The sequence below is a fragment of the Polypterus senegalus genome, chromosome 8 (assembly GCF_016835505.1).
Source record: "Polypterus senegalus isolate Bchr_013 chromosome 8, ASM1683550v1, whole genome shotgun sequence".
Classification (NCBI taxonomy): Eukaryota; Metazoa; Chordata; class Cladistia; order Polypteriformes; family Polypteridae; genus Polypterus; species Polypterus senegalus.
The window spans coordinates 6019439-6045804 of NC_053161.1; the positions used below are offsets into that span (position 1 = coordinate 6019439).

Sequence of the window (26366 nt, forward strand, 5' to 3'; positions counted from 1 at the left end):
CGAACCTGTGGCCAAAAAAAGATGCCAGGCGTCCAGCTCTAAAATGACATATGAGCAAAGACAACTGAATGATTTGATTTGTTATTGCTGAAAGGAACACATTTTATTTATATTTCTAGGTTTTGTTATGCAGCATGTTCATATTTGAATTTGTATCATTTTGACAGGATATATTTTTATGGAGAGCAAAATCTTTTGGGATATTTAAAATCTAAGTTTATTTTTATATAAAATTACATAAGAGTAAAGAAATGTGAATGTTTGTTCTTTTAACGTTTACTTTATTTCTAACTTGTATAATTTAGACAGGATAAATTTTTATGGAGAGCAAAATATTATAAGTTGTTTAAGGTTTGAGTTGATTTATTCACGAATAATATTCCTGTCTGTTTTTACCATTCCTACCAAAGATATTTCTGTCGACTAAATAAAAATTCCTTCTATTTAAAATTTAAATAGAACTTGAACAAATATGATAGTTCATAATATCCACGCAGACTTGCACGTAAGAGTGGGAGTTATCCGTTTTAACAAGCAGCGTATTGCACTGATCTGAAATAGCTGTGTGTGTATATATGTAGATATGTATGTATATGTATATATATGTTTATATATGTGTGTGTGTATGTATGTATATATATATGTATTTGTGTGTGTATGTATGTATATATATATGTATTTATGTGTGTGTGTATATGTATGTGTATATATGTAGATATATATATGTATATATATATGTGTATATGTATAGATATGTATATATATATATATATATGTTTATGTATGTGTGTGTAAATATATATATATATATGACAACAACACTCATCACTCACAACAGTGACAAAACAATTACATTGACAATCATGTTACGTTATTTTCAAAATGTTTCCTTTTCTTTTTCATTGCTTCTTTAACACACTACTTCTCCGCTGCGAAGCGCGGGTATTTTGCTAGTCAATAATAAATAAGATGTAAGTGAATAAAACTCTTAAAACAGATAGTAATGAATAAATAAATAAAAACAACAACTAATAATAATAAAAAAAAAAACAGTAGATAAGATAAGTAAGCTTCTTGGAGTAGATCTGATTTGGGGGGACAGCACAGACTTCAGATTCCAGACAGCTAAGGGATAGAAGCTGTTGCAGAACCTGGCAGTACTGGTAGAGATGCTACAGCACCTTCTGTCAGATGGAAGAGGTACAAAGAGACCATGGGAAGGATGGCAGTGGTCCTTCACAATTCAATAGGTTTTGTGGATGCAGCTCTAAATAAAAGAGGGCAGAGACGTCCTAATGATCTTTACTGCTGTATGAAATACCCATTGCAGGACCTTATGATCAGAAACACTGTAGTATCCAAAGCAGATAGTGATGTAGCTGGTCAGAATGCATTTGAATGGTGCCCCTGTACTGTAGAATGTGGTAAGTATGGGTGGAGGTAGTCTTGAATTTTTCATCTGCTGAAGGAAGAAGGAAGGTCAGTTGCCAGGTTCACATTAAGGAATTTGGTGCTCTTGACTAATTCCACAGCACAACCCATTGATTTTTCAGTGTGGTGTGGACAACATGGGCCTTCCTGAAGTCATCAATCATCTCTTTTGTCTTTACCGCATTAATAGACAAATTGTTACACTTGCTCCTCACCAAGTGTAACTTGCACCAGTCTGCCAATCATCATATCTCCATTCTGTAAACTCATCCCAGCTGTTGATAGGACCCACCACCACTGTGTCATCTACTAAGGAGCTGTATGCAGCTGTACAAGCATGAGGAGTGGTAGAAGTTGGGGCGGGGGTGGTGAAGCAGCAATAGGGAGCTCTGATGCTCAGCATGATGGTACTGGAAATGATGTTTCCAACGCAAACTGCCTGGGGTCTTTCTGTCAGGAAGTCCAGAATCCAGTTGCATAGGGAAGTGTTGTAGCCTAGCAAATTCATCTTCCCTGTCAGCTTCCGACAGTTGATGATGTTAAACATGGCCTTTGTGGGTCCCTAAGCAGAACAAGATTTGGGGGCCTTCCACCACCTAGGCACTGCCAAAACTACTATTGTCAATGCTTGATCATTCACACACCTAATATAAAGGTAACACTCCCATTATCACTTTTATTAGTTGTTTCTGTTACTTACATTATATCAGCCACTTGGCATGTTTGTACCCTTCTGTGGTTTTTAATCTTAAAATGTATTAAACGCACCAAAGTGGTCTTGTGTTAATGTGTACTTTAATATTCAAAGTGAATGTTTCCTAACCCAATACCTAGGCTCCCCTAAACTGTTCAGCTTTTTGTTTTATCTTAACTCTCAGCACACCTGAACCAGCTGTGCAGTATTACTGACTGCTTGGCTATGTTGGAGGTAGGAGTTAGAACAGAGCAAAAAGTTGGACTTTAGGGGGAGAGGGTAGTTTGGGGGATGGGCTGAGGGCTGGGATGAAAATATCTATTCAAAGAGTTACAGTACTTTGAGTACAGTAGAGTGATAAGTTGTATACTGAATGTGGCATTTTGACAAGTAACCGAATAAACCAGTAGGCCATGCATTTACTGTAGACATGTTAAACACTTTAATTGAATTTTCTTAAAAAATGTTTGAGATGTAAAATTGCAGAACAACTATCAACTTCAAATGAAATAATATAAAATAACATTTTAAAAATAAAAATGCAACCCAAAACAAACACGACATCAAATTAATTAAATGAATACTTAAATAATGACATAAAAAGAAAAGATGAACCTGTAACAAAATTACAATAACTGTTCAATATAAAGATGAATAATTATGAAAACTATGTACATATTTCTAAAGAAATTCCAAAATAAAATTTAAGGCATTTACTTTCCTTTTTTTCCTTTTCTTTTTTTTAGATATTCTTATTTTCTTCCTGTTGCAATCTACCTCAATATTACACTTTCACCTTAGAATCTCTCTTTCCTGGCCTCTCTGGGGTTGCTACAGTTTGTTGACATAGTCAATACTGCTCTCAACCTACTCATTTTTTGTAAAATAATATATATAAACTTACCTTTTTGTTTTTAGAAAAGGGGTCTATGGCATGCATAGATTTTACAACGACATACATGCGTTTACAACTGGTCATGAATTCCTCCTCCTCACCCCCCAACTACCTAACATTAATCAAACATACCTTGACTGAAATCAATAACGCTATTTAGCAAGTAATTATGGTGAAATGCTTAATCGCACTGTTTTTTCTCATCTTCTCTCTTCTTCTTCTTCCTGTACTCTGCTTCAGAAGGATGTATCCGTTTTTGTGACATAACTGTTTATGCAGCTTTTCTACGCAGAGGAGAAAGAGAACACTGAGCTTAAGGGCTATTTATATTGATTTGCATATTCAAAGAGGCGTAATTCTGGGAGGAGTCGGGACGGGACAGCAGGCTCGAGCATGAGCGTTACTTTTCACACTGACCGTGATTTATGTAGCGGAAGAACGCGGAAGATGGCGAACGCACAGATTTGTGCATCTGGATTTTTCTGTGCGTAAGCACATTTCGGCTTTTGTGCTCACATCATGTTATAGTGCGAATTCTATGCACGGCATTATGCATGAAGCCCCTGGTGTTGAAGGTTGAACTGAAGTCAAAAACATTTTAGCATTATATGTGTCATTTGTCCAGATGGGGCAAGACCAGATGAAAAGTAGATCATATGGCATCTTCAAAGAAATGGTTCGGTCAACAGGAAAACTGGAAAGGGTCATACAATGTGGGAAATTCGTCTTTCAGTGGGCCATGTTTAGCCTTTCTAAGTTCTTCAAAATGACAGCTGTGAGTGCTATAGGGCAATAGTCATTGAGCCAAGAGACAAAGGACTTCATTAGCACGAGTATGGTGGTCATTTTGAAGCACTTTGGGACGTCTACCTGCCTCGGGGAAATGCTGAAAATTTCTGCAAAGATGTCCTTCAGCTGATTAGCACATTTCTTGAGCACACAGCCAGGCATGTTGTCTGGTCCAGCAGATTTGTGTGAGTTTGCATTCAACAAAGTGTTGGGAACAAACATTTTGAGTATTGAAAAACATTTGTGCTTGTGTAGAGCAACTAGATCAGTAATTCAGTGTGATTAAGTGCTTTCATTTCAAATGGCAAAAAATAACTGTAATTGACGAGCATAAGAATATTTTCTTTTTACTTCTGAACTCGTCAAACCGAGTAATGTCACACAACAACTGATTTTGCATCATATTACACTTCAAAGCATTCCTGTTTGATGATGATCTGCTGTCAAGAAGAATAATTTAGTTAGGACACGCCATTAAGACTGACAAGTACAGTATGTGTCATTTAAACAAAGGAAAGACAAAAATTAACAAGGAAACCTGGCTGTATTCCATTCTCATTTTTCTTTATCTTTGCATTTTTTTATAATAGCTTTAAACAAATTGAAACTTTGAACAAAAATATAACCAATGAATTAAAATGGCTTAAAATTCTAAGAAGGTAATATAGTATCTCTAGAGATGAGAAAGACCTGTTGGTCAGAAGCAGTTGGCGGTGCACTCCTGTAAAGCAGTTTGTGTAACGTGAAATGCATGTGACTCAGTGTCCTAAACCTACTCTTCTAAAATCAAGCAGTTCTGATTTTGTGTTTAGTCATAGCAATGGACTTTGTGTGCATGCATGCTGACAACCAATGAATGCTCATCCCAAAGTACAATTCATATAATGCAGCAATGAAGAATAAGGAATGTGCGTGTTTTAGATTTAATAAACAGAAGAGAAGCTCATCTGCCTGATGTCTCATGTTTTATGTACCATGACAGAATGGATAAAGAAAAACAAAGATTGTGACTGAAGTTGTAGATGTTAACCGTTCAAACAGCTCCGGTTCCGTCAGGCAGAACACTTTAGACAGTACCAAAACGAGTGAGCATAACTGTGCGGGAAAGTCAGCACTCAGTCGGTAAATGTCACATGGGTAACGATTTACAGTCATGTAATTATAGTGAAATGCTTTATCAAGCTGTTTTTTCTCATCTTCTGTTTTCTTTTTCTTTCTGTTCTCTACTCCCGAAGGATGTGTCCTTTTATGTGACATAACTGTTTTTGCAGCTTTTCAACACAGAGAAGACTGTAACCTAGTCTAACTGATTGCATCCAATATAATGTCCTTTACAATATTGCATTCAAGCACAAGATTCGTGGCAACAGCTTAACATAACATTGTGTATTTGTGTGATTACTGTAGACATAATATATCACAAAATATTAATACATTCCCTTAAGATTATAAAGTTGTATCTTTCATTTTCCCATTTCTTTGTCATGTGTCCACACTGCTTCACAACGGAGCTGTAACATGTAGTATAAATATTTTCAGATAAATCTTGTATGTTAAATCTGAGGTGACATGGATCCATGCCAGAATTCAACATGTGAACATTTATACATCACACTTTATGTCAGAGACCATGCAGAATTACATATATTTTAAATTCGAAATGCAGTGATTTTCCTATATATTCCGAGTACATTGCGTCATACAGAAATAGGGAAATACCGCTTATCTGTGCCCTCCAAACTATTTCCTCATTTTAATAACATGATGGGTGACGAAGACACGAGAAGTAGCCTACCTATGTTGTAGATAGACTGCTGATCAAAGTTGTTTTTTGGCAAGCCCGACAATTTGTTGAAAATGACTTGGCTGAGTCGCCATGAAAGGTGACATGATACATTAGAAAAGTTTTTCCAGCTCAAAGAAGAAAATGAAGGAAGTTGGTTCTTATTTGGACTTGGAAAGATACCATCACAAACCGTGGTAAAATAAATATTCATTTTCTTCAGGCTGGTGAGAACGTATTGACAACAGAAAGGTCTGTCGTATCAGACAACCAGACCAATTCAACTGTGGAAAGCATCTAATACATGCAGATACTGCTGCCACCCCAGATTGTGTTTTGAAACAATTTATAAATAAACTGTTTGTGTTCCTTACTTCTTTTCATATTTGCTGCAATAAATTATTTCATCGAAGGTCGTGCACAATCACTGCGCCACCATATTCCCATGTTTAATAACATGCTTTAACTCCTATCATCATGAAAATGATATCACGTATACATCTCAGTATTTTAGTTATTCAGAGAGCTGTAATATCACAAATGTAAAGGATTCTGTGTCCTGTCGGAGGAAGAGAGAGCCGGTTTAAGAAGCAAGTAGTGATTCACACACATAGAGCACATAGAAGATCACATACAAAAGAAAGCATTTAATGTGCTACTTTAATTACAATGTGATTTGAGAAACTGGTTAATTAAACAATTTTAAGATGAAGTTTATGATGTTCTACTTTAATGACAAAGTAAACTACGTGATTAAAGTGGAAATGTCGAGATTGAAGTTGACATTTTGTGCTTTTTCCCCAATGTGTGCCTTTTTTTTCTCTGTACCCTAATAAGCTTTCTTATGACACTCATATGGTGGGCTACGACTCACCTTTTCACAACGACTTTGATATCTGACACCTTCTTTTTTATTTCAGGCACTGTGCGACTTGTGAACTTGAGCTTTCAAGTTTCTCTGACACGCTATGTCAGTTGATAAGCTTCCTTTTGTTGTTTATACCACTGTTTAAACCAACAAATAGTACGTTTTTCCTTGCCTCCACTTCACTGAAATTCTTCCATTTTCCCTCTTGCTTTTCCCATTGTCGTTTAAGAGAACACTGAGCTTAAGGGCTATTTATATTGATTTGCATATTCAAAGAGGCGTAATTCTGGGAGGAGTCGGGACGGGACAGCAGGCTCGTGCACGAGCGTTACTTTTCACACTGACCGGGATTTATGTAGCGGAAGAACGCGAAAGATGGCAAACGCACAGATTTATGCATCTGGATTTTTCTGTGTGTAAGCGCATTTCGGCTTTCGTGCTTACATCATGTTATAGTGTGAGTTCTACGCACGGCGTTATGCATGAGGCCCCTGGTGTTGAAGGTTGAACTGAAGTCAATAGAAAACATTTTAGAATTATATGTGTCATTTTTCCAGATGGGGAAAGACCAGATGAAAAGTAGATCATATGGCAACTTGAAAGAAATGGTTCGGGCAACAGGAAACCTGGAGAGGGTCATTCAATGTGGGAAATTCGCCTTTCAGTGGGCCATGTCTAGCCTTTCTAAGTTCTTCAAAATGACAGCTGTGAGTGCTATAGGGCCATAGTCATTGAGCCAAGAGACAGAGGACTTCTTTAGCACGAGTATGGTGGTCATTTTGAAGCACTTGGGGATGACTACCTGCCTGGGGGAAATGATGAAAATGTCTGCAAAGATATCCTTCAGCTGATTTGCACATTTCTTGAGCACACAGCCAGGCATGTTGTCTTGTCCAGCAGATTTGTGTGAGTTTGCATTCAACAAAGTGTTAGGAACAAACATTTTGAGTATTGAAAAACATTTGTGCTTGTGTAGAGCAACTAGATCAGTAATTCAGTGTGATTAAGTGCTTTCATTTCAAATGGCAAAAAATAACTGTAATTGACGAGCATAAGAATATTTTCTTTTTATTTCTGAACTCGTCAAACCGAGTAATGTCACACAACAACTGATTTTGCATCATATTACACTTCAAAGCATTCCTGTTTGATGATGATCTGCTGTCAAGAAGAATAATTTAGTTAGGACACGCCATTAAGACTGACAAGTACAGTATGTGTCATTTAAACAAAGGAAAGACAAAAATTAACAAGGAAACCTGGCTGTATTCCATTCTCATTTTTCTTTATCTTTGCATTTTTTTATAATAGCTTTAAACAAATTGAAACTTTGAACAAAAATATAACCAATGAATTAAAATGGCTTAAAATTCTAAGAAGGTAATATAGTATCTCTAGAGATGAGAAAGACCTGTTGGTAAAGGTTTTTTTTTTTTTTTTGCTTTTTTTATTAGTGGTTCTTCCAATAATACATTTTTTTATGAAACTGGGTGTTTGTTGCATTTCATGACTGTTAGCTGTTTGGAAACTTAATTTTCCAGATTATTAAAAAAATGTTTACATTGAAATTGTTTGCACTCCCACCTGTAATTAACAGTTATACAGTGATGGACACAATGTTAATTCTTTAAAATATCTCCTCACTTTATTTTACTAATTATATGCCTCCAGTTTCTTGCTGAAAATGATGGCAACTATTTGAAGTCAGTAGAGAAAAACATGCATTAGAGCACTTTGGACCAAATGACATTTACACATCCACACCCCCCAATCCCCCCACACCCCCAAATTTCTGCAAACATGTTAATTCTAGTTTTGAATGCATTCCTTCTGTTCACGTCTTAACCATAAATGTTTTCTTGTTCTGTGGCTGTACCCACATATCTGTCATCTCCTATACCGATGTTGTCTCTCTCTCTCTCTAACTACATTACATTTTAAGTCATTGTCTCACACAAGAGGAAATGAAAAACACTGTAAAACTCTCTTAATTACACAAATACAATTGTTAAATGATATGTTTTGCTGTTTGCTCAAATTAGCAGCTCCATTGACAAACCAACTACCCATGCTCTTCTGTCTGAGAATGCAGGAAATTATTCCTGTAGTCTTTACTAGCTGTGATAAGTGTTGTGATGTTTTTGTAGTTGTAGCAGAGGACCGTTGGAAGACGCAGATTTAAAGAGAGGGATGGTTAAAGGGATGCAACAAAAATCTCCTAAATAATGTCATACCACAACTAGTAAAGGGCCCCTTTGGATATACTGTATTTAGCAATAATGCTATCAACATGATGGTTTAGTCTTTGACAGCCTGTTTTTAATTATTATTTATGTCGGCTCTTCTGTCTTTGTCCATAGTTTATCCAAGGCAATGGCTTACATTACAAATAGAGCACAAGAATGGAATGGTGAAATGATTCAGCATCAAGGTGGGCTACCGAGACCTAAACCTGCAAATGTGTGATTTAAAGGCTAAAGACTTGATCACACTGCCTTACTGCTAACACAGTGCAATCAGAGCAATGTTTTGGAGTAAAACCCAGAGACAGTAGTTTATAGAGAGTATTATCCTGCAACCTCAAAGTCTCTGAAACACTCTACCCTAGCACAATTACATTTTACTATTTTATATCATCACCTTTAACTCCACCAGAGAATTACCAAATTTTTTGTAATTAAAATACAGAAGTATTGTAGACCTCCATTATGAAGAAATTGTAAGCATTATTGACAGACATTGAGGAGAATTATCACACGGTCATTGTAAAATTATTGTTATGAATATAACTGGAACCATTTCTAAAATTACTTTTTAAGCGATTTTCAGACATAGCCTTCATTTACATAATCATAGAAAGTCAGAAGCAGTTGGCGGTGCACTCCTGTAAAGCAGTTTGTGTAACGTGAAATGCATGTGACTCAGTGTCCTAAACCTACTCTTCTAAAATCAAGCAGTTCTGATTTTGTGTTTAGTCATAGCAATGGACTTTGTGTGCATGCATGCTGACAACCAATGAATGCTCATCCCAAAGTACAATTCATATAATGCAGCAATGAAGAATAAGGAATGTGCGTGTTTTGGATTTTATAAACAGAAGAGAAGCTCATCTGCCTGATGTCTCATGTTTTATGTACCATGACAGAATGGATAAAGAAAAACAAAGATTGTGACTGAAGTTGTAGATGTTAACCGTTCATACAGCTCTGGTTCCATCAGGCAGAACACTTTAGACAGTACCAAAACGAGTGAGCATATCTGTGCGGGAAAGTCAGCACTCAGTCGGTAAATGTCACATGGGTAACGATTTACAGTTGTGTAAACTGATACGGTCCAGCAACGAAATCAGCACCTGTGGTCGGAAAATCTGTCATGTCCCACAACTAAAAGTCATGTCATTTTACATCAGCTTAAGGAAACCCATTGCTTCTTTTCCTTGAAGGAGCTGAATAGGTCATTTCAGTGTTGTTTTCACAAATAGACCTGATCTAAAAGTAAACTGCAGTGAAAATGTCCACAAAAAACAGAATAACGAATCAAAATACTGGGCAGTGTTTATCCCCGCCATCTTCCAAATCCAGAATTATGGTTTTGAGTCCTCACCCCAATCAATGTCTGTGTGCAGTTTGTACGTGGTCACCAGGCAGCCCAAAGACGTCAATGTTAGGTTCATTAGAATCTCTTATTTGGCCTGATAGTGTACTTAAGGATTGGTCTTACTTATCACTGATTCTTTTGTTTGTCATACCACTTATTGCTGTAATATTTCCTGGAGCCTTATAAACATCTTATAAAGTAACCCCTTTTATGAAAAAGGGTTAAACACACAACTGCAGGGATCTACAATGAAAATGTAAATTGTAAGAAGTTCTAGCATATCAAGGAGCTGCAGTGATGCAACTGCCATCAAAATTCATACCAATCTAAAGAAAAGCATATCCCATTTTGAAACTTTGAATATTCCCAGGCCATAACTTCATTAAGTAATAATAGATTTGTCCTTTTCTTAGTTAAAATTTAGCAAATGCATAAAGTCATTATTTGTTCCAGTCTTCTTCTTGTCTTTATTATTTATTTATTTTGCCTAAATATTCCACAAATAAGGGACATATCACAAAGATCTGCTAACATGCTATGTGCTAGCACACACATAGCCATGGCAATCATATAATTGCATACCAGCATTTTATCTGCAAAGTTAACTCCAAAAGCTCCACAATGCAAAAAAAACTACCTATAAATACAATATGCATGTTTTTTATTTCCATTTAAACTTTATTCATTATGACTATGCTGGCCAGCCCAGTCCACAATAAATCATGAACTGGTTGTATAGTGCTTAAATCTAAGTGTAGAAGCATCATCTGAATGAAACAAATTCAAATGGGAGTGTAACTGCAGTCAGAAGTACTCACGACGTTGCTCATGATATGCTCACGACGTTAGTCACTTTTATTAATAAAATGCTTTGAAGCTTTCATTCCAACAGGTGACATATACAACCGACATTATCAACCTATTAAAGGTGATGTTAAAAGGAAGAAAATGGTAGGAAATAAACTGAAAGATAGGGGGAATACTAATCAAATTGGAGCCCACTGACTTTCACAGAGAGGGAAGTAGTTGAAGGTATTACCTCTTTATAACTGCTGTTGGAATTTTCTACTGATTTACATGATTTATTCCATTTCTCATTTTGCTACATTAATGAGAGCAGATCACCATGGACTAGTACTCCTTTTTTTATTTCCTATTTTTTCACTTGAAATTTTCCTTCATTATGTTATAGTGTCAGTTTGTTGCCTCATTTATACACTATTTGGTATCGTATTCTCAAACTCAATGCAAAGTTTTGTGCTGCCTCACCTATTTGAATGAAAAATACAATGCATTTTATTATTCCATACTTAAAAATACAATCCAGGAAATGGTGCATCACAAGCTATAACACAGAACATGGCCAGAGTGTTACTGCCAGACTGACAGAAATCAGCTTACATTATATAGATACTAGCAAAGCAAAACATCCATTCATTAAAATTGGCAGAATGGTTCAATTATAAGTCAGTCTATTTCAAGCACATCATGCATTTAGGAATCTCTGTTCACCAGATACTGTATGCTAGCCCTTATATCCCTCTTTCTTTGTGTGTCTTTGTTCACTCTGTTCAATGCACATTTTAGCTCTAATTTCCCTCTTTCTTTGTGCGTCTGGTTTTCTTTGTCTATTACACATTCTAGCCCGTACGTCCCTCTTTCTTTGTACAATGCCTTTGTTCATTGGACATTGCAGCCCTCTTGTGGATACTGGATGACATTACACTCGGGTACTAAAGCTGAATTCCAGACATATTACACATGTAAGATTTGATTGATCCCTTTATCCAAGGTAAGTTAGAAGATCAGGATGTCTTACACTAGTTTACTGGCTCTTTATTTTTTTAGTCGCTGTTCTCCATAAACCTGTAGCTGGATTGAGTAGGTTATCGAAATGGATAAACGATATGGTTCTTGGCCTAGACCTCAACCACTACCAACACACACAAACACATACGGAGCAGAACTTGCCAGCAATTGTGATCATATGTTGTAAAAAAAATATACCACAGAAGACTTCATCCACCCACACCTGCAAATGAGCATTTTTGTTGATTTTTTTAAAAAAATGGAAACAGTCAAATGAGAAATGCTATAAACATGAAATAGGCAGAAAACAAGTCCCCATCTCTTACACTCCAATACACCAGGGGCCTCATGCATAACGGCGTTCGTAGAATTCAGACTAAAACATGGCATACGGACAAAAGGGAAATGTACATACGCTCAAAAAATCCAGATGCATAAATCTGTGCGTATGCCAACTTCCATGTTCTTCCGCTACTTAAATCCCGGTCAGCTTTAAAAGTTACGTTCATACACGCGCCTTCTGCCCCACCCAGACTTCTCCCAGAATTATGCCCCTTTGAATTTGCAAATCAATATAAATAGCCCCTTATGTTTTGCATTCTGTGAAAAGTCAATGGCAAAAGCACAGGGGAAAAAGAAGAATTTCAGCGAATACCAAGTAGAGGCAAGGAAAAACATACTATCTGTTGATTTAAGCAGTGATATAAACAACAAAAGGAAGTTGATTGAGTAACAGAGTGGCAGAAAAGCTCAAAATTTCAAGTTCAGAAAGTCGCAAAGTGCCTGAAATAAACAAGAAGTGGTCAGATTTCAAAGTCGCCATGAAAAGGTGAGTCGTAGCCTACCATCTGAGTGTCATATGGAAGCGTATTAGGGTACAGAGAAACGAAAAACAAAAATAAGGACACAGTTGTCCAAATGTCAACTTAAATCTCAAAATTTCAGCTCCAATCACATATTTTGGCATTAAAGTAGAACGTCATAAACTTCATCTTAAAATTGTTTAATTTACTAGTTTCTCAAATCCCATCATAACTAAAGTGCAATGTTAAATGTTTCCTATTCTATGTTTTCTTCTATGTACTGTGTGTGTGTGAATCACCATGTGCTTCTTAAATGGGCTTTCTCTTCTGCCGACAGGACACAGAATACATTACATTCATGATATCACAGCTCTCTGAACAATTTACAATTTAAATATTAAGATGTATACTTGATGTCATTTTCATAATGATAGGAATTAAACTATGTATTAAACATGGAGACATGGTGGCACAGTATTAGTGATGTCCAGAAATTGTTCCTTCCTCCCACAAGATGCTTACTGCGTTGTGCGTGACCTTCAATGAAATAATTTATTGTAGCAGTACTGTCTCTTTCAAACATACTAACCTTTTCTAGTATTTCTTTTCTAGTCTAACCTTTCTTTCCTTTTCTTTCTCCAATTAACAAATCACCACACGATCAGCTCTGTAATAGATGTCAAGCCATCTGTAGGTTTAGAACACTGATTCTTCAAAACTTTTATCCATCCATTTTCTAACCCGCTGAATCCGAATACAGGGTCACGGGGGTCTGCTGGAGCCAATCCCAGCCAACACAGGGCAGGAACCAATCCTGGGCAGGGCGCCAACCCACCGCAGGACACACACAAACACCAAGCACACACTAGGGCCAATTTAGAATCGTCAATCCACCTAACCTGCATGTCTTTGGATTGTGGGAGGAAACCGGAGCGCCCGGAGGAAACCCACGGGGAGAACATGTAAACTCCACGCAGGGAGGACCCGGGAAGCGAACCTGGGTCTCCTAACTGTGAGGCAGCAGCGCTACCACTGCGCCACCATGCCGCCCCAAAACTTTTATGGAACACTGAAATATCTTCATAGTACATGTTTAATTATTCCATCCATCTATCCATCCAGGGTCGCACGTATCCCAGCAAGAATACAGCTCGAGGCAGGAACAATCCCTGAATGGGGCAATAGCTCATCGCTACTGCTGTCCACCGTGTCCTCACATGTTTAATTATTAACAATATATTGCACATTATATTAAATGACATTTAAAATTTATCTGTAATAATCTGTTAATGTAATAAATATACTTTACTGCATTTCATCTTAAAAATGATATCAAGAGTCCAAGAAGATAAGCGCTTGGAAATCTAAATCAACTTAGAAGCCAATTGTCAGCATATGTAATATGCGCTTTATAAAGTGGCTCAGGTTGTACAATATTAAAACTGTAGTGCAAGTTTACAGAGAGGTGATTGTACTTAAAAGTACAAACAGTTCTACAAGGAACACTTGATGGACTGATTGAGTGTGTTTAGAGCTCTTGGGATGAAACTGTTTCTGAAGTGCAAGGTCCCTACAGGAAAGGCTCTGAAGTGTTTGCCATACTGTATGGAAGGGTTCAAATAGACTGTGCTCATGGCTGAGGCAGTGTGTGTTTGATGCTGTATCCCAATAATCCTCTTTCCGATTAGCTGCTGTAGAACTGTGATTCCACACTCAGATACAATGGGTTAAATATTCAGTGGTGCACTGAAAGTAACAACGCTAAAGCAGCTATTGTATTTGGAATAGTTTGGCCATTCTGTGCACCATTATATAGTTACAGGTTGATTACAATCAGATGCCCTAAACTAATAAATGATATGCGGTTAATTTCAGCGTATATGATAAAGCAGTGTCAGGGATGTGAATCTAAAAAAGAAAGGGAAATCACACTGGAACAAAAGCACTGCTTTGATGCTGGGTGCTGTCAATCTGCAAAACCCATGTTTATACATGAGGCCCTTGGAGATGTCCAAAAAAAGAAATGCCTTAAAAAAGAAAAACAGTGTACTGACATCAAGCTACTCTACAGATGCCAGTGAAAGGAAACTAAATGGTTCTTAAAGAGAGCAGCTCCCTTTTCAAGATATGGTATGGTGGATGGAGAGGAAATATTAATACAAGCAGAAGTCCTAATATAATGAAATCATATTAAATCATTAAATCAAATAATTAAATCATATCATATTGACCTGATCCACTAACTTTGATAAAATGTTTTGCAGAAAGCAAGGTGTGTTAGTAAATGAATGTGAGCATTACCTATAATAAAAACGAGTGCTCTTAATGACTTTTTCTATTCATAATAAGATGACAGATTTTGTGGTGTTGGTCATGATTCCATATATTATACAAACAATATACAACTATTCTATAAATATTATGTGATTAAAAAGGGTATCACAACAAGTTTTCCCTGCCATGAGCTGACTCCCGATCCAGGGATTGTGGCAACTGGAAGCACAGACTCTCTTGCTGATTTAAGTAACCTCAATAATGGAAGGATGCATTATTCATGTTAAAGCAACAAAGCCTTTTTATCATGTGAGGAAGATTGCATTATCATAATACGTTACTGGAATGTTTATCCGTTTAAGGATTAAGGAAGTGTCCTGTTTTAAATTCAATAATATGTATAAGTTACTTAAAAAACTGGAAATGCAACATTTCAGCCCTTGCAACACACCTGTTAATTAAATGTCAGTTTCTAAATGATTTCCTTGATGGTTATCCTCTCTTTCGTATTTTTGTCAGGTCTCTGACATAGCCACCCCTTAGTCATTGCATTTTTATAGCAGGTTGCAACTTACCTAAACCGTATATTTGATTTAACTATTTGGAGTTTGATAAAAGAAAAAATATTTTCTTTCTACACCTCACTGCCATATAAAGTGTTTTCTTTCCCTAGATTACTTTCATTAAGATTTTAGGCTCCATTGTTTTTAGGATATTTTTATTGTACTCCATTATTGTTCTTCTGCATGTAATCATGTAGACAGGGCAGTCTGAAAGTGTGTGTGCGCTTTCAGTTTGAGCAATTATGTTATTTATACAAATCCATGTTTCTTTAATGTGGTTTAGGAATTGTCTTAAAGTCTTAAAGACTTGCACTTCATAATATAATATTATCACACCTGTATTCTTCAATTCAGGGATGCCAGAAGACATAACCTGTACAGTCAGTGTTAGGTATATGGTACAGGATGCATGGATGGGATGCAGATCACACACATCCATATTCAAAGCAGGACAATTTACATTTTTCCACCAACATAACATACATTGTACATCTTTAGTAACTGGGAAAAAATGGAGTACCCAGACTCAAATTTTCAGCACATAAAAATTCCAAATCGGTTGTAACCAGAACTCTAGAGTGTTGGGGCGGGAGGGTTTTTTTAAGAGCAAATGTTAAAAATGACAGAGAAGGAAGGAAACTCTTTGGTGTGTGAGAGGAAAAATGATTTCAACAGACATATAAATACTTCTTCCACATATAACTTTGTAATAAAACACACATTGTTGAGGGTTGGTGCCCTGTACTGTACTTAATGTCTATTAATTTACCTATTATTTATTTATCTATGTATAGTATACTATAGTATAGTTCTCACTTGTCTTGCACTTTTCCTGTATTATGCGTATGTTGCACTGTGGTCCTGGAGTACATTATTTCTAGTCAATGTATGCTGTGTATGTGTGGTATGTTAATAAGGCCTCTTGATTCAACTTGACTTTTGAAATCCATAGAATTTATTTCTACACTTCAAATATTTTTGGAGTAGTTTTTTGGGTACACTGAATATTTCTCAAATGTTTTCTAACTCCATTTAGGAGGCACTGCTATCTTTTGGGCTAGTCACCACGAATACCTGCTCAGGAATCTAAATGTGTGACTTTAATTATATGACTACATAAAGGTCAGTCCAAGTACTTTGCATATCATCCTAGTTTAGATTGACATCTAAACAAATATCTTTGTTTGCCGTTTTCTTTAAAGGAAATACTGGTTAAAGAAACTTTGCAATAGTTATATTAAAAATGATTTTTGGAATTATAATTTTTGTTTTGATAAATAATGGTAATTTTCTAAATTAGGCTCATTTTTTGGTTACATTTTCCCTTTTGGTCTCTCTTCATGTAAAATAACTTCCTTTCTCCAGTATGGGCAGAACATAACATGTACAGAGGCTTTCACAAACTTGAACAGTATGTAGGATACATGTAGTGAACTGAAAAACAACTTTTGTGTCAGCAGATGAACGGTTATAGTCATGGTTTTGCACCAAGGTAAGAACCTGGAACTGGCTGGACCTTGGCATACTGTATGTGTTATTAACAGATAAAAGTCCAAATTTTCTGTGTTATCAATTTAATATTTAATGTCACCTGATTTTTTTTGTATGAATGGGCAACATGGTGATGCAGTAGTCAGTGATGCTGCCTTACATCTCTAGATTTCTAGGTTGTAATCTTGATCCGTTTACTGTCTTTGTGGCATATGTTCAGTCTACCCATGTTTTAAATGTGTTTTCCTACCACATGCCAAAGATGTGCAGGTTTAGTTACCAGCTTAAAAAATTAACTACTAAAAACTACTAAACTAAAAAAATAAATAAAAACAAAACCTTAAAAATGCTCCAAAAGTTTGTATGCATACACATGCCATTTGGATTCCTATCTTAGGTTCTGCTTAGGGTTAGGTTAGTGGTTAGGGTTAGATTGCAGCCCCTGTAACCAATAAATGTTTGCCTGGCTTCCACATGAATAATTCTGCATTCATCATTACTTCAGAAAAAAAATAACTAAAAAATTATTCCTTATCCTTTATTTAATAAGTGCTTCAAACAAACTCTTAAGTTGGTATACTTAAAGATTTCATGACAAGCAAAGATTCTAACAGCAGAAATAAGAACTTTAATGCAAATTAGAATAAAAATAACTTATTTATGAGCTGCATGCAAATTTTCTGCCTCAATTGGAAATTAAAGTGCATTGGTTTTGGCATATTTGTTGAAGTCATCATTTAAACGTATTTCATAAAAAGCATTTAGTCCAAGTATCTGGTGCAGCTTAATATTCAAAAATTAAGAGTGGTGTATAAAACATAAAATTTTTTGTAATGTGCTAAATTCGTAATAGTTACAATAGCAAAAACAATATTAATAATTTGTAACAAAATTAGAAGTAGTTTACAGTGCAATTTTAGAACCTGCGCATCATCAGGTTGTTAGTGCTAATCAAGTTAAACATGCTAAAATATATCTATAATATATACTGTAAAGGCTGTGAATGACTCATTAAAAAGCAATGATAAATGTCCATTGTAATATTACAAAAACAGTAAATGTAATACAAAAGTAAAAACTTACCAGAGTGTTCTTGTCTAATTTTCAGCTCATTCATCAGTTCTTTATTTTGCTTTAAAAGTAATTGAATTTCTCCAAGAAATGCCTTCATTCCATTTTGCTCAAAACTCACACTATACATATAAAGCGCAGCTGCCCCAATAAACAGCACCATCAGGCAAACTGTTTTATTATAACTGACCTTCATTATTCACTGTGAAAAAAAATTAAAAACATCAAAAACAAGGTGTATATAAATAAATCAGGACAAACTGGATCTTCCTTAAGAGCGACTGGAATCGCACAACATTGAAATTCAAGAATCTTCCTCCTTTATGTTGAATGCTGTGGTTGAGCAACGTGAATGACAAGACTGATTACATTCTAAATAACAATGCTTCATTAATCCACAGTTTTATGTTTTTCACCCAAGGTGCTTATTATGAAACATCTTAAATACCTGTGTGTTTTAAAATTTCCTAACCTCAGAAGAGTTGTGTATACTCCCAGACTTGTACTGCCAGGAATAGAAGCAGTAACTGAAGAGAATTCCAAGTGTTACTGTTTGTTACATGTTAAAACAAATGTGCACAAAGCAGTTTCCACCAATCACTCATTCACACTTACATTGCAAAGTGATAAAATAGATAAGTAAACATATTGGATATCAAATTACAATACATGATAAAGTGAAGTTAAACAGTGTTAAAAGATTTAATTGTAAAACATATGAGCACAGCATTTTATAAGAAGTTATACCTCTTGGGGTCACAGAGGTGTTGCTTTCTGTTCATTGAAAACCCAAAATGTCTAAACTTTATTAGGCTACTACCCATTCTAAGATCCACAATGTTTCACAATCTTTTTAAAGCTTACTTGCTGTCTTTATGTTGGAAAGCTTTACTCAATAATTGCTCATCTTAGTAAGACTGAACGAGTAACATGTTGAACTGATTTAAAATATGTCAGAGATGTTGTATAACAAAATGAAACAAAAGAGAAATAAGATGGAGTAGCATTCTGATTCTGAAACTTCACTGGTAATTGGTTTTGCAAAACCAAGCAACCATGACAATGAGAACATAATTAAAGTCAATTGAGCCATATAATGGAGTATAAAGCTAAACTCTCCAGGTTAATGGAAAATAGAAAACTTTGCACCAGTTTTCAGCCCAAAAATGGGATTTATGTTCACTCAAAGAAACCAATAGCAAAATGTCCTCTGCTTGCCTTATAACCCTTAAAACTCACTAGCTCTGCTCTCCACTTTTTATTTGGCCTTAACTTCAGCTCTGTAACAGGACACACTGCTTAGGGTATGTCCATAAAAAAGACTGAGTGAACCATTATATTTCAAAGCTTAATCTAGAACTAAACTGTAAGTGCAGAAATCCAGGTATAACGGAGTTGACTGTGGAGTGGTGCATTTAGTGCATTTTTGCTAAATCATAGCAAAGAGCACAGTCAAGACAGACCATACGTTAAGCAATATGTTCATCTCACTGAAGAACGGACTCAACAGATCACTGACTGCCTAGAAAATATCATTTTTATGACAGCAATAGATGACCACTTTGTCTCTTAACTCTCTAAATTGTAGTACAGCAAGATGCCAGGAGGAAGGAAAACACCTGGGCAAAGAAACATAAGCCATACTAACATCATTCTATTTTTGCCAGAGAACCATTCCATGCAGAGATGCTTTAAGACTCTGCAGTGTCCCTGGGCATTATCCTGTGACCTGATGCACACTCACATTTAATATGTTATACTAGATACCAAAAGCAATTTACTAAGCCAGTTGCTTTGTTGTGGTAGGGTGCTAAGGTGACCCAGTTCAATTGTTTATACGATTTATTATGCATACATTAAGAAAATACTTCAAATCCTATCCATAGCCTTTGCATTCTTGCTCTTACCAGCTTGGCCACTGTAGTTAAATACCTCCACATTTCTTTTACATTTATAACCAACTTGATTCTGTCTGCTCAGCTCTCTTCTTAGTTAACTCACTGCCTGACTTTCTTCCTTAGTGGCCTGTCCCAGTCATATTTTTTTGGCTCAAAAATGCAAAACTGCTTTTTCAATATACAAGTATTATTCCTGTAGGGGAAAAAGAGTACTTAAAATGATACCTTTGACATATTCATATAGAAATAAGTAGATTACTGCAAAGCCTTCTATCCCTCCCCAGCCACAGGATAGCTGGCCAGTCAATTCTAGCTTTGCATGCAAAGGTTTATCTGATCAGTGGACTGTCTTAAACATAAAATAACAGTTGTCACAAGAACGACAAACAGAAATCATAAAAGTTTGGGGCAGCCACCCGTATAATGTGCCTTGACTGCAGAAAGGTAGTTAAAGATTATCAGTTATTTATAAGACTGAGTCCAAAACAGAACTGCCGGTATTGAATTAAGATAGCTGCTTTAAAGGGCAGTGTAGGAAGTGACGTCATCGGGGCTGGAAGCAGAAGTGACGTCATCAGAGGCATGACCGGAAGTGACATCATCGAAGACGTTGGAAGTGAAAGTGACATCATCAAAGGCACCTGAACCCTGTGGGATTTCCCAGAGAATGATCTGCAAGGGATTGAGAAAGACAGTGCACCCCGCCACCTCCTGGTTGGATGTTGAATTGCCATCATTCAGGCCCTTTAGTTGACTCCTATTTGAAAGGTTGTGGATATGAGAGACAGCATCGGTGTTGGCATGGAGAGAGTCCTTACGATAAATGAGCAAAAACTTATCTTTGTGGAGTTCGTTAAAGGAACCTTCTAGTACCCCTTTGTCATGTCAAGTGTGGTCAAATAATTTGCCTGTCCAAGCCTCTCAAAGAGGTCGTTCACTTGATGCATTGGATAAACATCAAACAGGGAAACTTGATTAAGTCGATGGAAGTCATTGCAATACCTCCAACTCCTATCAGGCTTACTAACCAACATTATCAGACTTGACCAGGGACTATGACTCTCCTCTATTACACCTAAGTCCAGGATGCGCCTGTTTTCAAGCTCCTCTTCTTTTTTCTTTGCTTTGGGAAGATGATAGGGGTGCTCTTGGAATATAACCCTGGATTCTGTCACAATTTTTTGGCCAATCAGAGAGGTCCTTCCTGGTTTCTTGTTCACCCCTTCCGAGACAGACAGGATAACTGCTTCATGTTCCTGTCTCTGTCTAGGGTTTAACTCTGTACCAAAGTTAAGTATGTTAGTCTGAGCAAAGAAGGAGCGGGGCTGATCGGAGGAGGGATCAGGATCCCTTTCCTTCCGCAGTTTCCGCTACTTTACATGATATATTTGCTCGCTTGGCCAACGATTAAGTTGTTTCACCAAATAATCAACTAACCCTTTCCTCTCCTTAACTTCGTAGGGGCCTTGCCAATGGGCTACCAATTTAGAATGGGAGATGGGAACCAACACCATGACACAATCCTCCGGATGGAATTCTCAGAGCATCGTACCGTGGTCATAATAGTGGGCCTGTGCTGCTTGCACCTCCTCCATGTGACTCTTTAGTATAGGTTGAACTTTTCTAAATCTATCACGTAACTGCACGATATACTCCAATAAATTTGTAGAGGGAAGAGCCTCTCCTTCCCAGCCTTCTTTTAAAATATCCAATATACCTTGGGGTTGTCATCCATATGATAATTCAAAAGGCGAGAACCCCGTAGAGGCTTGAGGAACTTCCTGATAGGCAAAGAAAATGCTGATCCCAACTCCTCCTGTCCCCGCTGACTACCTTATGAAACATCTCTTTGAGAGTCTGAGTGAACCTCTCGACGAGACCTTCGCTTTGAGGATGATACACCGTGGACCGCAAAGACCCCTACTAGTTCCAGCCTTAGATGTAGCTGAGTGTAAAAGAACAGCTTCTGGATATCGGGTCACATAATCAACGAAGACTAAAATATATTTATGTCCTTAGGCTGAGGGCTCTAGGGGTCCTACTATATTGACCCCGATCCTTTCAAATGGAACATCAATCAAGGGAAAGAGAACGAGAGGAGCATAGTCCCTCATAGGAATTTGCCACAATTGACACTCTGGACAAGAGATACAAAAACAGTGAACCTCCTTGTTAATTCCTGAATCAGAGCTTAATACACTCTAATGTCTTTTCGGTGCCCAAATGGCATCCTAGGAGGTGGGAGTGTGCTAACTCACAGACCTGCTGACGGTAGGTACATGGAATTAACAACAACTTCTGTACCTCCCCCTCATGGTCAGAAACCCAATATAATAGATAATTTTTTATTACAATGTGACGACCCTGTGGCATGGGCTGATGTGTGCATTGGCCATTGACGAGTACTACTGCATTCTTGAAGCCAGCGTCTCTCTAAATTGGAAATGTATTTCAGAGGGAGGGTCCAGTCTGACCTCAAGGGGCAGGGATTCAACCTGACTTGTCGAGGCACTGGTTGATGAGGTAATCATCTAGGCCTAAATTGGGTCTGGGAGTATTCAGTACTGCACCACTTCTATTATTAGACAAGTCCCACGCTTGAATCACAGTGAATGCTGGATTTGGGAGGGCCACTACAGGGAACTTTTTCAGCGATTCTCCATGGCTGATGAAACATAGGGTGGTTTTATAATGTCGGACTTTTCCATGAATGAAAGTTATACTGGTCTTTGTCTTAATCCATTGTCGTGGGAGTACATATTGGCGGTCAACAATAGAAATGTTGCTGCCTTAATCGAAGAGGGCTTCCACTTTAAAATCGTTTACTACTACTACTCCCGCATGGGATACCAACAGGGGGTCTGAAAGTGCACACAACCCTCCCCTCTCTCTCAACTTACATCCCACCTTATCCCAGAGTGAGTTGCGCAGCTGCAGATCTGGGGACTCCGGCACACACTCCGGTTCATATAGAGGTGGCAGATTGGATGGGACGTGATCCCCATAGTGTCCGCTAAAAGACCGTTCTGCTCTCCCAGTTTGTTGAAACTGTCTTAGATGTTTCGATGAGTCAAATGAGCTTGTCAATATTACGGAAGTCTCCCCAGACCGGCTGGGTGAAATGATTGGGAAGGTTGGACATTAGCAAAAAACAAGCCACTTTTTGCACTATTTGGAAGGTGGAGCAATCAAATGGTCTTAGCCATGCTGCCACCATTTCCCAGGGAGCAGAAGGTCGGCCTCTCTGGGTCTAATTTCCATGCCTGTAAAGTCTTCATCTGCTGGTCTGGGGATGCCCCACATTTATCTGGGACTTCGGCCCCATTGAGGAGGACAGCTCCCTCCTTTGAGAGGGCATAATAAGTCCCTGTCGTTTCCCCCATAGAGACAAGCCCATGCCAGTGTGTCTCCTCCACACTCTCCCTTTCTAATTTCTAATTTTCTACAATCCCCAGTTGTCATCACCTGTTTGAAATCACGTCATTATTTAATTATTTTACCATATTATTGACCCTAATTTGGTCCCCGTCACAACTTTTTTTGGAATGTGTTGCAGGCTCAAAATGCAGAAATAGATGCATATTAACAAATGAAATGAAGTTGACCAGACAAATCTTGAAATATCTTGGGATTATACTGTCTGCAATGAAATAAAATTAAGAATCACTGCTTTTTCATTATTGTTTGTATTTTCCATACCATTCAAATTTTTCTGATTTTGGAGTTGTACATTAAACAAGAAGGAATGTGTCTAGGTCTTATTTTGTTTCTTTTTAAGAAAGTAAAGTTAACAAAAAAAAAAAAACACACACAGGCATTGAAAGAAAAAATGGAAGGATAGTGAAGGAAAACAGAAAAGAGAAAATGAAGTAGTTATTTTCAATTTTTTAAGTCTTTGAGGACCAAAGATGGGCAGAGGATCTCCAGCTTGTCAACAGATGCATGAGAAAATGATTGAAATGTTTAAAAACAATGCTCACCAAAGAAAGATGAAAAGGATTTGGATATTTTTCCCTCTACAGTGCATGATATCATTTAACGGTTCAAGGAATCTGGAGGAATTTCATTGCATGAAGGGCAGGTTTGCAAGCCTAAGCTGAACACCCATGATCTCTGATCCCTCAGACAGCACTGCATCAAGGACCGTCACTCATTAATAGCTGATATAACCACAAGGGCAAGAGATTACTCTGGAAACATTTGTCAAGCACTACAATATGGAGTTATGTTCACAAATTCCACTTGAAACTTTACTCTGCAAAAAAGAAGGTTTATGTTAACCATGACCAGAAGTGACATTGACTTCTCTGGGCTCGAAGGCATCTGGGATGGACCGTCACACAGACCAAAGACAAAAAGGACCATCTAGACTGTTGTCAGCAACAAGTTCAAAATCCAGGGTCTGTCATGGTATGGGGCTGTGTCATTGCCCTTGGCAAAAGTAACTTATACACTGTGATGGCAGAGCAACATATGCTGCCTTCAAGACAATGTCTTTTCCAGGGAAAGAATGTGCATTTTTCAACAAGACAAAGCAAAATCACATTCTACACTCAGTTACAAAGGGATGGCTGTGGAAAATGAGGGTACAGGTAATGAACTGGTCTTCCTGCAGCCCTGAGCTGTCCCCAGTAGAGAATGTTTGGAGAAGTTTGAAACAAGAAATGCAACAACAACAACTTTGTATTGTTGCACACCTTAAGACGTGTTTACAGGAAGAATGGAGCAATAACACCTGAAAATCTTCATCACTTGGATTCCTCAGTGCCAAAACGTCTTTTAAGTGTTGAAGAACACTAAGGAATGGCGACATTACAAAGAAGTGAACATACCTGACACTGTTTTAATACTAGATAGATTTCATCTTATTTACGCAGGCAGAGATACAGTATGGTATGGAAAAAAGATCTATCTATCTAAACAGAAAAAATGTACAGTATTTAGTTCTTAAAATGAATAAGACCAAGTACAATGCCTTTTAGGTATTGGTACAAAAGCAGGTTAATCTATAAATTTGAACAGAATGCAGAATAAGGATATAAGATATATAAAGAAATCTTGTACGGTTTCAGCTGCCCATCATCAGGTGGCACCTGAGCTCCAGCCCGAGACTCCCATTATTTTAGCCCCTCATTTATGCCTAGCCAGGCTGATTTTAAATTCTTCCCTGCTAATGCTGAATCCTCATTATGGGACTTCATTGTTTCTAAAGAAAAACGTATCAATTTCATGCACAGTATTATTTATTTATTTTTTTATAAAGCACTTTAAAAACAACATCAATGCTGACCACAATAAAAGCTCAACATATAAGACACACAATAACCAAAGGGTAAAAGAAACAGAAACACATAAACACATAAGATCTGAAGAGATTCATGATAAAAAAAAGTACAAAAACAGCCAACATATCATACTGCTTTAAAAGCCAGGGAGTAAAAGTGTGTTTTTAAATAAGATTTAAAGACAGCTAGTGAAGGAACCTGGCTAAGTGCATTGGCAAATTGTTCCAATGTTTTGGGGCTGCAACTGAAAAATGCAAAATGCAACAAGTCAAACAGGCGGTACAAGAAGAAATCAGCATATTTCCTTGAAAAATAGGCTAAATATTAGGCTTACACATAAACTCTTTGAATTGTTAAAGACATCAAAATGAATTTAGCTAATAATTTTTTAAACTATATCTTTATTAAAAATACCAGAAAAGAATATTAATGCACAAAGATATATCAGAAAAAACCCTATCCCTCTTAGTTTAATAAATAGTAAATAATAAAAATTTTCTCTACAATATACTTGAACAGTTTTTTGAAAAATGATAGCTAAGATGTTCTTATGTTGATGAGCTTCCTAATGCAAATTTTTTATAATAAAGAAATAGGGGACATGACTATCTTTGAGAAAAGCCCACTGAAGGAGTCAATAATATTGTTAGAATTCTGTACTTACCAACTGGACTGAAGAAAGACTATATTGTTATTGTTATTTCTTTTATTTATTCAATTTTGCTTGTGCTCAGTATTTTTTGCAGACTGTGAAGGATTATCCAGAGACTTGGGTGGAGTCTGACAAAAGAAGAAAATGCCGGAAGACTGTTTATGTTTTACTTTTCCATGGAGATATTTGAATAATAATTTTAAATCGGAAAATAAACACATACCAGCAAATAAGAGAGGATCATTGAGATAAAACCCTGCAAATAGTGGAGTAACCATGATAGACTCTACATAAACATTTTTCTGCAACATTTGCAAATTTTGTTTGATTTACTTTAGGCCAACCCCCGGAACAATAGATGGCAGCTCTCCAGGGTTGCAGCGATGCCTCAGACTCCCACAGAGCTCCATGAGAGTTGGAGTTTGGTGTTGGGTTCCATGGGCGCCAAAGGGGCACTTCCTCT

At 37.0% G+C, this 26366-nt stretch overlaps 1 protein-coding gene across 6 annotated transcripts in view; it reads right to left on the minus strand.

Annotated features, from left to right (window-relative positions):
* Window positions 1-26035, minus strand: part of LOC120533723 (probable polypeptide N-acetylgalactosaminyltransferase 8) — a 106499-nt gene extending 80464 nt beyond the window's left edge. For 2 of the 6 annotated variants that reach the window (XR_005634604.1, XR_005634608.1), the window contains exons 1-2: window positions 25916-26024; window positions 18081-18270 (exon numbers count right to left, since the gene is read on the minus strand). Coding sequence is in view for 1 of the 6 variants with exons in the window: in XM_039760640.1 (XP_039616574.1) it covers window positions 18081-18264 (184 nt within the window). In the remaining 5 variants the exon portion in view is untranslated. Of the gene's footprint in view, window positions 1-18080; window positions 18346-18516; window positions 18590-25915 lie in introns of those variants that run through there. The other 4 variants (XR_005634605.1, XR_005634607.1, XM_039760640.1 and 1 more) reach the window with 4 other exon arrangements.
* Window positions 26036-26366: the final 331 nt, after the last annotated feature.